This window comes from Alligator sinensis, unplaced genomic scaffold, assembly GCF_000455745.1.
Source record: "Alligator sinensis unplaced genomic scaffold, ASM45574v1 scaffold559_2, whole genome shotgun sequence".
NCBI classification, from domain to species: Eukaryota; Metazoa; Chordata; order Crocodylia; family Alligatoridae; genus Alligator; species Alligator sinensis.
The window spans coordinates 2171-15810 of record NW_005842046.1 but is presented as its reverse complement, the minus strand read 5'-3'; the positions used below and the strand labels follow the sequence as shown (position 1 = coordinate 15810).

At 44.8% G+C, this 13640-nt stretch overlaps 1 protein-coding gene across 1 annotated transcript in view; it reads right to left on the bottom strand.

The window, feature by feature from the left end:
• Positions 1-8712: 8712 nt before the first annotated feature.
• MXI1 (MAX interactor 1, dimerization protein) overlaps positions 8713-13640 on the bottom strand; it is a gene marked incomplete at its 5' end in the record, with an annotated part of 5097 nt that continues 169 nt past the window's right edge. Inside the window, 3 exon segments of the mRNA XM_006039458.3 lie at positions 8713-10730; positions 12338-12509; positions 13604-13640. The exon segment at positions 13604-13640 is cut by the window's right edge and continues 19 nt beyond it. Coding sequence (XP_006039520.2) covers positions 10567-10730; positions 12338-12509; positions 13604-13640 — 373 coding nt within the window.

Genomic DNA, 13640 nt, shown 5'->3' with positions numbered 1-13640 from the left:
ATTCCTGCTAGTACAGATGTGTCTGGAAAAAGAGGTACCTGTGATCTGGTAGTTCCTGGCAAAAAGGAGTGGCGTGTCAGTGCAGGACATCACAAAATGAAAATGAAGCCACAGCAAACACGGGAGTTGAGTTAGAAAGCACCTTCTGTGTGAGTTCGCCCTTCACTCCGAACTGGAAAGCACAGAGCGTCTTTTGGAGAAGGGACTAAAACTGTACACTACAGATCTGGTGCCCACCCTTAGCTAAACAAAATTGCCTTTGTATGTTTTGGTGCAGAGAATATTGTATCGCACTTTACGTGCGAGTACAAGCCTGAAGTGAATTTCAGGCAGAAAAAGCTCTGAGAATAGAAGTGGGCAGGCTACTTTTGCACTGCTGTAAGAGATGGATCAGCTTCAACTAAACTAGCCTGTCACATGGGAATTACACTTGTTTAGAAAAGATCAGCAGTCTTGCAACTCAGTGACCTAAAACTGGACATGGCCATGTTAAACAATTATAAATGTGATTAGCTGTACTATAGTTAGATAATACACCATTTATTTTGCATATCCAATTAGTGATTGCTATTTCAGGTTAGATTGTCTTAATGAACTTGGCTGTGTTGTGTTGTCAGATAGAAGAGAGAACTTTAAAACAAACCCCCAAAACAATGCTGTATTGATACAGGGTGTTCCTGCTTTATACAATGGATGAGGATGATAATAAACAATAGGCCAGGATGTAGGTGTGCTAGTAATGATTAACACAACGTATTTGGACATGCCTTCAAAATCTGAGATGTCTTTAAAACAAGCTTGGTAAGTTCCGAGAAGTAAAAAAAACACCCCCTAATTGATTAAGTAAAATTTCATAAAATTTATTTGTATATTTTAAACAAGTTAATACAGATATCCACAACAAAAAGAAATCATTTAAATGATGGAAAAAAATGCAACATCTTTGTCAGCACCATCCGCATGTTACAGACAGAGGCGTGGTCAGCATTTGAGTGTTTCAAAGGCTGACTTCTGTCAGCCTGAGCACCAATCAAATTGTCTGGTTCAGTTTCTCAAAGTAGCAAGTGGCTATAGCACCTGTTGAGTTACTGCACAAAAAAAAAAGATGCTCAGGAAAGCTTAGAAAAGAAAGTAATACACACAGAGCAAAGATCACAAAAATAAACTCACACTAAGCTAGAAACACCTTAGAAAAATATTTCTTCTGTCAAAGGATACACATTTGTTTAATTTCAGAACTGCATCTCCAGAATAGTACAATAGCACTATGCAGACGCATATAGTAAGTACAGTGTATGTTTCCTCTCTCTCAAAGCAAATTGCTCTAGGAAACCCATAGTCTAGTAGTCTGAAACGTTCTCTCACACATGTTGTAAACTACTGGGAAGATTGTAACGGTACAAATTTGAGTCACAAATCAGAAACCGCTCAGTACGCAGTTAAAAACTGCTGTCTGAATGATCAGAGTCCACACTTCTACTCCCCTTGAAATCAATGGAAAATTCCCACCGGCTCTGACTTCATCACTGATATTCGGAACAATTTAAAAACAGCGAATTGAAATTCTATAGAGAAGGATCCTGCTATCAGGTATGTTTTTTTAAATAAAACAGTGGATTATTAGCATTTTTGTTACAAGCTTCAAATACTGGAAACGCAAAGAGCATCAGTGACAGAAGGAAACCTATTACTGGCCATTGCAAATGTTGTGGTCCTAATAGCAATCTCTTCCTTTTTGCCATCAGCCATGCCAAAGTTTGATTGTCACTTCACTTAACATTTGTTCGGATGTTGAACACCTTAAAGGCTTGTAAAGATGAGGAAGGACTTGGTTCAATTTACAAATAAATTCTACTGCGACTCAGTGCGAGACACGGTTGGAAAAGGGTGCAAACATTTTCATTTCCCGTTAACATTCTTCAACCTGTCAATTAAGCACTTTGATTTTGCAAGATACTGTTAACCCCTTCACTTGCACATGCGTGCGTCTTGGTCACTGACAAACTACATGTGGGACAATAGGGACTTATTTGAAAAGAAGTCATGTTAAAAAGATGAGAGTACTTCAAGCTGGTGTTGCTCTTCACATACCGCTACAATCTGCTTTTTGTTTTTTTTTTGAGCTCTCTCAAAGTTACTTTGACTCAAGTGTACAAATTAAATGTTTTTGGTATCAGTTCATAGCAAGATGCTAAATTGTATGCATTGATATCTAGCATGCTGTAAACAGGATATCTGAGTAAGCAATGTTTCTTAGCTTAAATATACTTAAATGTCAAAACCCCTGCAGACAAGATGTAGATGCTGCTTAACAGGCAAAGAATGTATCATTGACACTACTTCACATTATAAAAGGGGAGGCTATTTGCTGAAGCCCAGTATTTAACCTGCCTTACCGGGATCACTTGGTGAGGGCAGGCAGGGACAATGTGCAGTTTATCGTAGGAGATGCAAAGCTCCAATAAAACAGATGCTGACAGCACATGCCTGGAAATGATTTTTCAGAGATGCTATTCTAAGAAATCTCTCCTCCTTCCCCAGACTCAAAGGTGATGCTATTCCTTAGTGAAATCGGTTTATGCCAATTTTCAAACTCATTGCTTTAGGCCCGTTTAAAAAGCCACTTTTTGAATTTTTGTTTTTACAAGGCAACTACTGTAGTATTTTTGCTTCCCACATTGCTCCAGAAGAGCAGAAGGTTTCCCTCCTTATTCTCATTAAAAACAAGAAAACCCCAAAGAAAATCTGCCCACTGAACCACTTAGAGGAAGGGATCAAGTCTGGAAACGTTCAGCAAAGGAAGGAAACTTCAAAATGTTACATGTGTTTTGGAAAGAGGAGCACACGGAAATCAGTTTCTAAAAATGACCATAGCAAGACTAGCAGTTGCTTGCTAGAAAACCAGTAGCATATACCGCTAGTAGCACTTCATTACCTATTGCAATTGTGTGGAGCCCAAAACCATGACTGCAATGATCTGCTTCCATTAATAGGATGGTCCACCCCTGTTCCCCTAGATCACAGCTAACTCAGCTCTGCTGTGTTGCCGATTACTTCAACAGTGCGTTACAGAGGGGTGAATTTGGTCCCTTGGCTTATAAAAGTATGGTTCTGGTCTCACTAATATTTCTTTTCATGGCAAGCAGAGTCATCAGATGCAGAGCAAAGGCAAATGTGAAATCGGATTGCTCTTAACATATTTCTGCAAGTACTTTGTTCAGGAGACGCACCTGGGGCCTTGCTTGCTCGGCTGCGCTGAGAAGCATCCGTTAAGCCTCTTGCAGCCATGCATTTGGTCCAATAAAAGATACCACCCCCAAAAATGTTGGTACTTCAAACTCAGGATTTAGGTCAAGAAAATGAGAGACTCCACCATATACCACCACGCTGAAACCTCCAAGCCCTAAGCACATCCAGAAATCAGAGCTAGAGTTTGAACTCCTGGTTCGACGGCTCTAATTACTCAGGTTTCATGCTGGTTTTTTGTTTTTTTAAACCAGGATCCACTGGGCTTTCCCAACACATCTGAATACACTTTGTGAAGCCATAGCATCTGCCAGATTTCTCGATAGGGACTTTAAAGTTGCTAGAAATGTGCTCAAATCAACAGCCTCGACTAGCTGGGCAGCCTAATGCAACATTTAGCCTTCCTGGAGCGTTTCATATGGTCAAAGCACTTCAGAAACATTAAAGTGATCCTCACAACATAGCTGCGGTGGCTAGAGCTAGCTATATTTTACAGGAAGCAGAAACAAAAGCGATTCAACCAAGGTCAAATGCGTCAGTGACATGACTGTGATCTCGTTATAAACCACCATGGTCATATGGCATGGAACAAGAGACTGCATATGTGATAGGATACTATAATTCATGAGCTATTCCACTGACATTGTATGGTCCCAATTAAATTAATAAGGAGTCTTTTTAACTGGTCTCCACCATCTACACTTGACAGCAAAAGGAAGACCTCACTGACTTAATAACAGAAACTCCCAACTGGAAACAGCAAAGGGCAGACCAGGAGTCCATCAACAGAAATATCTTGTTCATTTTTCCTATTTTTCCAAGAGGCAAGGGGAGTAGGTCAGTGCTACAGCAAATCTTTATGGTCATTGTGAACACCTTTCCATCCCAACCCCTGGGGTAAGATCCTGATCTCAGCCATTGCTTTCCACGTGGCCAGGATTTCATCCCAGGTGGGGCAAGGCAAAACAAATTGCAGCTCAACCTCCAATGAGAGCAACTGAGGACAAAAGACAGAGCAGACATCAGCAGGGAGTGGGACCTTGGAAGCAGAGCATGGCAAATGAGAAGAGAGCTGGATTCTGCACGCGAGGGCCTATGAAAAATCTGGTTACAAAAAATATAGATACCCTCCCCCAATCTTTTTTTTAAACTGACCTATGGATCCCACAAGGCAAAACAATTCAAGGCCATTGTCCGTCAGTGACACGCCGCTAATGGAACGGACTTCCCAATGACCTTCAAGTGACAGCTCGCCAAAGGATAACCATGACAAACTCAGCCAGACAGCCGTCTCCACCTCATTTGCAGACACAAGATGACATGCTATAATACGCCGATGTCAAAAGCAAGAAAACGCTGGATGGTCTTTCTAATGGGTTTCTCTGTAGCAAAAGGACCCATTAAAGACCTAATTTATGGAGGAAAAGCTTGCCACGATCAGCTTATGGGGAAGCAATACATGTGTGTGGACCACACAGGCAGGGTGATTAAGAAGAAATACCGTGCATTTTGCAAGAAAAACCACCTCATTCTTGTAAACAGAGGATGGATTTCATGCTTGCTTTGGAGGCTGGGCGCTACAAACTTGATAATAAACCCCCAAATTACCTTATTTAGGAAACAAATTTGAACAAAGATCAAGTCTCATCCATTTTGGAAGAGCCAGAAAGTGCATACCATGTGATAAGAATATCTGGGTTAAGCCAAGCTCATCTATACAATGCAGACCAGACGTCTGTCTTATGCTGGTAGGCCGAAAACTGAACTTGCAGCTAGTTGGGCTAGGAATAAAAGGAGATTGGCTAAAAAAGAGTTGATCACTTCCACCTAAGGTAATGAGAGTTGCTTAATTTGTGAGGCCTTAGAAGAGAGAAACATGCAATCTTTTACAGGGTCGACAGAGGACTATGTTATTAGTATCATATCAGAAGGCCTGTAGATAAGGTACATCTTCAGTTCACAGCTGCCCTTTCACTGGGCTCCATTTGGGCAGAAAGGAGGGCACTTCTTTGGATGTAACCAACCAACTTGTATCCGACTTCCCAAGAACCAGCCAACTGCACAGCTCCCAATCTACATGAAGACTTCCTGGTCACCACCTTCCTCAAGGCAACGGTTGTGGATCCACGTGCGAATCAACGACATATCCACATCCAGATACATGTAAGCTTAGTAGTGCATGGAAAGTACAGGAGGTTTTGAAGTCAGTCATTCTTCAAGGGGTGACTGTAGCTTTGTTTGCCTCAGCCTACTCAGTGTAGAGAGAGTTCATCTAAAACTTAGTAAGTCCATTGGACTTTGCTCGTCGTCTTGAAGTAATTCAAATTCCTGAATTTCCAGATTACTTCATGCATCTTCCTGGCCAAAGCCCTTCTTAATCTATAATTGCATCTCTGATGTAAACCTGTATCAACGAGGCAAGGATTTTGGTGCTACCTTGTACCGGACCAACTGTATTGGTTGGGAGAGCTGTTGGACAAGCTTTCAAGCATGATTGTACAGTCCAATAAAAGACGATCACAAAAAATCCTTGCCTCTTGGACATTCCCTGGACCATCGCACCTACAACCACCTTCCGACTCTACGACAATATGCATCCATGGTCACCTTAGCAGAAGCTCCAGCGAGGAAAGGACCTTCTTCTGTAAATTAAGATTATGCTTGACAAGGTGCCAGAGCCTCCTGGATATTTGTGGAGTGAACATCATTGATGCAGACCATTTCTAGGAGCAGCACGCTCCAGAATTACCCAAGCCCCAAACTACAGAGCTTGCCCTTCTCACAATCTTAGCTCTGTAACACCTGGGTGAATGGGTTGGTCTCCATGCCTGGAAAGTACTTGGAGGTGAAGGCTCACGGTTCAGACAAAATCATCAGGGCTTCACTGTAGGGTGGGTTTTCTGTTTTCAACCTGGAACGAACCACCTAGGTCAGCGGTTCCCAACCTGTGGTACGGAGACCACCCGTCAGTGGTACGTGTCAACAGGTTTATTATAATTACTTTATATAACAAAAATTTGGTGGTGGTACTTATTTTAAATGGGCGGTGCGCAATCCGTCAGAGTTTGGGAACCGCTGATCTAGGTTCACAGACATGTCAAAGCTACAGATCCTCCAGCACAAGGTTCTTGCATCTCCCCATCTGGAACATCCTCTGGCCTCTCTCTTTTTGGGAGAGCAGGAAACTGCTCCCTGTGCTGCTGCAGCTCTCATTCCCAAAGTGAAGGGAAACTGGGGAAAAGAGCAAGGGGGGAAACCATCAAGACATGCCTACACCCCAGAAACGGCCTTGATGCCAACTTGTGTTGACTTACTGAACTCTGTTTCAATAGCCAGGCCACAAGGGTGTCAGCTCTAGACGAATGTCATCAGACAAATGCTAGGTTATTTTGCTAGACAGACCAGGGCTAGCAACATGGTGATTATATCAGTAAATATAGCAATGCCAACCACTGCCACGGCAGGAAGCCCAGCAGCGTGGGCTTGACTTATCCTGCCGGCAGCTCGTTTCAGGTGTGGGAATGTCTCTCACCAGAGAATCTTCCACTAGTGCCCAGAGGTGAGAGGAGCCAGGGAGCTCCTAGTACCGACCCAGACGCCAAATCAGCAACCAACCATTGGTCTTTAACTACCGATACAAAGGCTTGTGGGAGAAGCCTGTTGGCCATTAAAGGCCATTCCTACCTGAATGCTAATGCTTGCTGCTTTGCTGACTGAGTCCCTTGGGATAGACCTGGGACAGCTGGGAACTAGGAAGTGGTCCAACATTTCCCTCCCTTAAAACTTTACGTTGTAGAGTATTTGGATCCCCAGACGTTTCAAACCTCTTGGCTGCAGTTTGAAAGGTGGCAGCTAATGATAACACACTGACCACAAAGGCTCATAACGTGGGCTGCTGTCCTGGCAGCTTGAACCATTTTCCCTTCAAAAGACACCGGCACGCACCGAGTAGCCGTTAGCCAGGAGAGAAAATGCTGATTTTCTTCCTTAATGAGCTGGCATCCCCCCACCCCAAGTCTCTAGCTTTTATTTTCCCCAATTGATTTTTTTTTCCCCGCCAGGCAAACTTTTTGTCATCACATGCATGTTTCTGTTCACAAAGTAAGCCAAAAAGGAGGAATCAAAGAGGACGAGGCTGCCTGAGCCAGACAGATCACGTTAGCTTGCGTGACCCATGGGAGTGGTTTTTGAAGGAGCTGAACCACAGGAGATCCCAGTCGGTGCATCTACACGTGCCAGTTTAAGACATATTAAGGGTGTGCGTCTACACACGCCCACCCTTAACGTGCCTTAAAAATGGTGATTTACGGCTATTCACACCCAAATTTGATACTTGTAAAGCAGGTATCAGATCTAGGTGCAAATAGCTGAAGCACATTAACACACATGTAGATGCGTTAAGGCACATTAATACCGTGTATGGACTGACATGGGACTAACTTCACTCCCACATCAGTCCATGCACACAGTGCCAATGTGCTTTAACGCGTGCACATGTAGACATGAGCCTAAAATCCCCTTAATGCACATTAAGCTAATGTGCATTAAATTTAGGTGCGCCTAAATGTACACGTAGGCATGCCCAGTGACTTCAGCTGGAGCTGTGAGTGCCTGAAGAACCAGGCCTTGTGGCAGATAAAGTCATCTCATGATTTCTTGTTGCAGTGGGAAAGGGTCACAAAACGGCAGCAAACAGCTCCCAGATGAACAGTGTCAAAGCCGTTCCTGCTGTCGACAATCCTAACAGAGCCAAACCGGCACTCACCGGGGCTAAGCCAATCCTTGTCCCCGTATGGGATCCTTCCACCGTTACTCAGTATCTTCTTTCTTACTCCTGACCTACACTGGCAAGCATGTGTAAGGCAGAAGGCAGGGTAGATTTGCACCTTTATAGTCTAACTAAAATCAGATGTGTACAGTTTAAACATGGGTGAAACACTGCAGCTGCATTATTTAATGGCTCTACCATTGCTAGCAGTGGTGGTTACTGCAAAGCCCAAATCTTTATCAGCTAAGCTAAGGAATCACTACGATACCAGCAACTGGCATCTTCCTGTTCCTGCTGGGTCACCCACTAGAGGAAAACATGTTCACATGCGTTAAAGCCACTGTATTACACATGCACAGGTGTAAGCATATTTTAGAGCACCAGTCTGACCCAGATTTTAATAGCCAAAAGACGTAAAAACCCAGAAATAGTTCAAAGCCAGGTAAAGATTATTCTGCTACTCTATTAAGACGGGTCTTGTGCCTCGCGTAGTATGACACTGCATCTTGGGGTAGAGGGGGCGGGAATCGGTAACATAGGAAGGCGTAAATACATGCAGCACACCAGAACTTAGGACAAAATCTACATCAGACTCATTCCGGATCTTCTCACAAGATCAAAAAGGGCAACAAACTTTGTTTCCAAGCACAAGATAAAAAGACAAGAAAGTATGCTAAAAACCACACAAGTGACCAAGATGGAGGAACACAATGCATTTCAGATACAGAAATGTTTAATGGCATTAAAGTGCTACTTTAGTGGGGGGACATAGGCTAACATTTAAACACAATTCCACTGCACCGCTAAATAATGTTGTCTTTATTTTTATTTTTTTTATTTTACTGTTTTGCCCATCCCTACCTAAAAACAATAAAATAAAATCTACAGGACTGAAATTAACAACCCATTCAAGTCAGCAATAAGTTATGAATCTTATAAAGCATTTTTTTCCTCTTTTCTTTCTTTCTTTTTTTTTTTTTTTCCTTAGTAATGAGGGAAAGTTAAATTACTTAAAGGTATACAAAGTTTCAAACAATGAGGTGAGGTCTATAGGGGAAGGTTTTTTTAACTTGGAAAACAAAATGAAGCCATTAAAAAGACACACAAAAAAAAAAGCAAGCAAAGCCCTCAAAGTGCAGGTTAGAAATCTCATCTTAAAGAAAAGTATAAAAGATTCAATACATTAGCTCTTAACAGCAACAGCACCTGCACAGCTAGGATGGAGGCTGCCCTTGTGAGGGGACTGTGTAGGTAAAACATTACGTTAACAGAAGTGCTGTGCTCGACTATGTTAACTACTGGACTGGAACTACTGTAAAGAATCAGGTCTGTGAAAGGGGAATGACTCTAAAGAAGGAATCCAAACTAAACCAAACCAGCCAACCCAACCTTTCCCAGCTAGCACAGACATGGTTCATCTCGTGGATGGCAAACAGCATCTTCAGGCTTCCCGGGGTCAAGTGCTTCACCACACAGATACTTTCTCCAGTCGTGATAATTCATTACAAAAAGAAAGACACCAAAGGTTTCAAATGGACAAGCTCTAAAAAGACACATCACGTTTGGTGCGTGTTTTTCTTCTTCTCCCAACACATTTACAAATGTTTATCAAAAAATCTTTAAATAAAAAGGTCATAGAGGCTCAGTATCTGGACATGACTTTCCGGCACAATCATGTCTTTTATGTGCTGATATCTTTCTGTCCTCGATTGTGTACGTGTGCGTGTATGTGTGTCTACAAGGGAATACTGCTGGTAGGGTCACAGCCTGACTCCACAAAGCAGCCCACTGTGTGCTGGTAGATTAGCTGTAGTACCTTAGTGCTAGCAATGCGGTAGAGGTACTTGCTTTAAACGGCGTCCAATAAAAAGCTGGGCTGAACGGTGATCTCTTGTGAACGTACTTCACTGCTGCCTCCCTCTCTCTGGGCATGAATTGGGTTCCTCATTATTATTCACAAGCTACATGATCAGCCTTCAGAAGCAGAGATGCTGCGACCTCCTGCTGCGATCTAAAAATGCTCGATTGGGATCGGCTACAAGGAAAGCGTCCTTTTGGGCCCACAAATGTTTTAGAAGGGTCTTAACCAAGGTGCTCAATCTGAATACATCAGAGGAAAATTGGGTCGTTCCTAGATCTCATGACAGAAAGGAGGGGGAGGAGGGGAGGAAAGGGTGGGGAGGGGAGACAGAGGGAGAGAAGGGGCTGAACTGCCAGTATCCTCTTTCAAATAAATAAAGTCAAAGCAAGGTCACTCATCATTAAAGTCCAAATCCCAGCCCTGCTGAAACGAACGGGCATTTTGTCCCCGACTTCTGAAGGACCAGGATTCAACCCAACCCCTTACCAGTGGAAATTGAGATTTTGCAACACAACCAAATGAGTGTAGATGGGTTCCTACGGAGGTGTCCATCACCCAAGGGACAGTGTTTACAGATCTCACTGTTGATGCGCCATTTCTGAAAGAGGATACTGCCGGCTAGGAGGACCCAGTCAGAATTCAGATTGCCCCAGGGAAGTGATCTGCACTAGACTGGAGTCCTGTTTTTGTTTTAGGAAGTGAATGACAGTTTGACACTGGAGCTGGAGTAACCCTCGTCACTGCCCATGCTCTGCAAGCTGCTGTGATCATCAATGTCACTGATGCTGGTTGTGCTGATATTGTCCACTTCTCCATGGGAGAACTCTGTGCTTTCGACGTCCACTTCAATCTCTTCTGCAAGGAAAACAACAGACACGCACGCAGGTTAGCACACCGGTGCAGGCAACTGTTCCTTCAAATCTACATACTGGCCAGGACTCAGGGGACACGTTTCCTGTGTATATGGTAAGGGCCATGCAGTAACCATCTCCTGGAGATGGGGCAGCAGAGAAGTTACTGCCTCATGGTGGTCAAAGGGACTCTTCAACCCTCCCCGGGGTAGCTGACCTGGCACTCCCAGGCCAAAGACCTTGGTGGAGATAGGATTAGTGTTTACTAGTTGCTTAGGGGCCCTGCCCTCTGGGCATGCATAGGAAGCCTGTGCCAACCACCGCTGGTGTGGGCTTGACTTATCCTGCCTCCGTCACACTGCATGGAGCAGCCACACTGGTTCTGCAGGTCTGGACAAGCTGCCACAGCTTGCATTGAATTTATCGCCAGCACGGCAGGCTGGCATCAGCCTCTTGCAGAGCAGAGCTGCTTGTGCCCGGTGGCTGTACAACAGTACATGACACGGGACCTTTGGGTACCCTACAGCACAAACAGGACAATGCCTTGTTGGGATATGCAAGTAAAGAGGTTAGACAGGTCCCTACCCAGCATGGCAAAAAGCATTTCCATGGGGAGATAAGCTAACGCTTTCAAAGGCATGTGAGTGACTTTCAAGTCTTAGTCCTATTTTCAAAATTACCGGGCCCCCTCAGGGCTGGGCTGCCCAGCCATTTGTGTGCTTTGAATACATTTTATCCACTCACCTTAAAACAAAAACCTTGTAAAATGCTTCGGCTCCCAGAGTGCCAATAAATATTTGAGCAGCTTGAGTGCCTTTGGTTGTTTCTTTGTGATATACGGACAGGGGCAGAGGGATTGCAAAGGAATTCTCCTCGATTTGAACAACCACACACAAGTCTTCTCTACCTCTTTTTTCCCCTGCGAGCAGGACTTAAATGGACAGCTAGAGAACCAACAGGATTTTAACACCGGACACCAAGGAAGTGGCTCTGTTTGGTTCTATTGCAACCTACCTAATCCCAGCCCTCAACTCTCAGCCAAAAGGCGGAAAAATCATGGCAGAAGATTGAACATCTTTCACCCCTGAAAGGGAGAGCTCATCCTCAAGTCCTCTACAGGAATCACGCAGCAGAAAGGACTGGGAGGGTAAGAGTGTACTGTCGAATCAAGAGAAAGCAGCCCAAGATCTGCCTGAAGTTTCAGAAAATATCCCTTGTCCTTTTTTCCCCCTCTGCCCCGACACTTCCAAGAGGCCAGAGTGCACACTCCTGTTTTCACCGTCTAGCCAGCGCGTGCGTTATCCAGCTTGGGATCTCAGACCGTTACTGGTGCTCTTGCATTCTGCCTCAACAGCTCGGTTGCGTGCAGGGGAGTTGCAGCAACACAGAACGTCCCGTGGCTGCCATCATGGCACTTCCCTCTTAAGCAAGACTGGCAAACGAGGTGCATCCTTTGTGAGATGGCTGCTAGTTGGGGTACGTTCAGAGGGCAGAAACAAAGCAGCAGTGGTGGGGAGAGTGGAGCGTGACCGAGAGCTCCAGTGCCCTTCTCTCCACATCCCCAGAGCCTCCTGTCCTCGTCCCCAGCCATCCCCCCAGGAAAGTACGCACCTCGCTCCGAATCCGAGCGATCTGAGGAAATGGTTGAGCCGACGCTGTCCATTCGTATTCGCTCTATCTCCGGAGACCCTTGTAGCTGCTCCAGTCGTCTCTTCAGGAATCTTTGTTCTCGTTCCAGGTTCTCGAGCTGGTGTTGGCTTCTCCTTTCAGCCTCTTCAAGTTTCTGACGTGATAAAAATACAAAACGGGATTACTGCTGGAATTCCTCCCTCCAAAGCACAGCTGCGCACCCTGCTCTGGACCTTGTTCTGAAAGGATTTATGCTCTCAGACCACACCAGACCAGACTGCTTTGCTTTCGCTACTAATAACCATGACTCTTCTCATCTTTATCAATTTATAATCCTGCCAAGGCCTGCGGATTTGTAGAAAGGGGAGCTCTGGGTGTGATGGGGTGAGCGCACGGCTATCTACAGAACAGAACATTTTTCACTTGAGTGTTTTATGACTATACAATGCACACACCACGTGCACCACTGAGTCTGTCCGCCAGGGGGCCTCAAGTCCCTTAATCAGACAGATTCAGCACTGGTAACGAGCCCAGACCACAAACACATTTACCCAGGGAGTTGTCCACGTTGCTTGCTTGGCATGATAAGCAACGCTAAGAAGCATTTTCCATACAATTACTGATTTACATAACCTACTGCAGACTCCTTTGATTCCAGCTGGGAACTCAACCAGGGCAGCGGTCTTTGTGGCCAGCACGTTGCTTAAGAAGGGAGTCATTTCAGGCTCAAGCCACCCCTGAAGCAGGGCTCCCTTTCTCAGCCATCCTGAGCTGTAACGAAGAACTGGGCACAGTCCTGATCTGCGCAAACCAGACTCTTTTCCCCTCCCTTTGCCAGAAGTGACCTCAGAGGAAACCATGCAAAGTCCGAAGGGACTGAAAACCAGATGCCCAAACTGCCAACCCTGTGCTAGTCTAGGGCTCTACATTAACTTCCCAGCAGCGGGAACCATCCCGGTACCAGAAAAAGCGACGTTTTCCCATCAAACAGCACTCTCTCCATCACACCAGACAGGTTTCTCCTTAAAGACCTGCCGCTGATCACAACACAGGACGAGACCCCTGCTCTCGCAATCAATCACTGCCGTAGAACAGTTCATTATAGACTCTCCCAGCAATCGGCATGGTAATAATGATGGATGATTAGCTGAGGGAGCGACGCATTTGGAAGAGGTTCATCTCTGTGGGCTTGGATTTACCTCTGGGCGGGGAGCAATTGAGGGATGATCTGGAGCAGGCGAGGCTTACCTTGATATGTGCTTTGGCTTTGTTCAGCAGCCCAAGC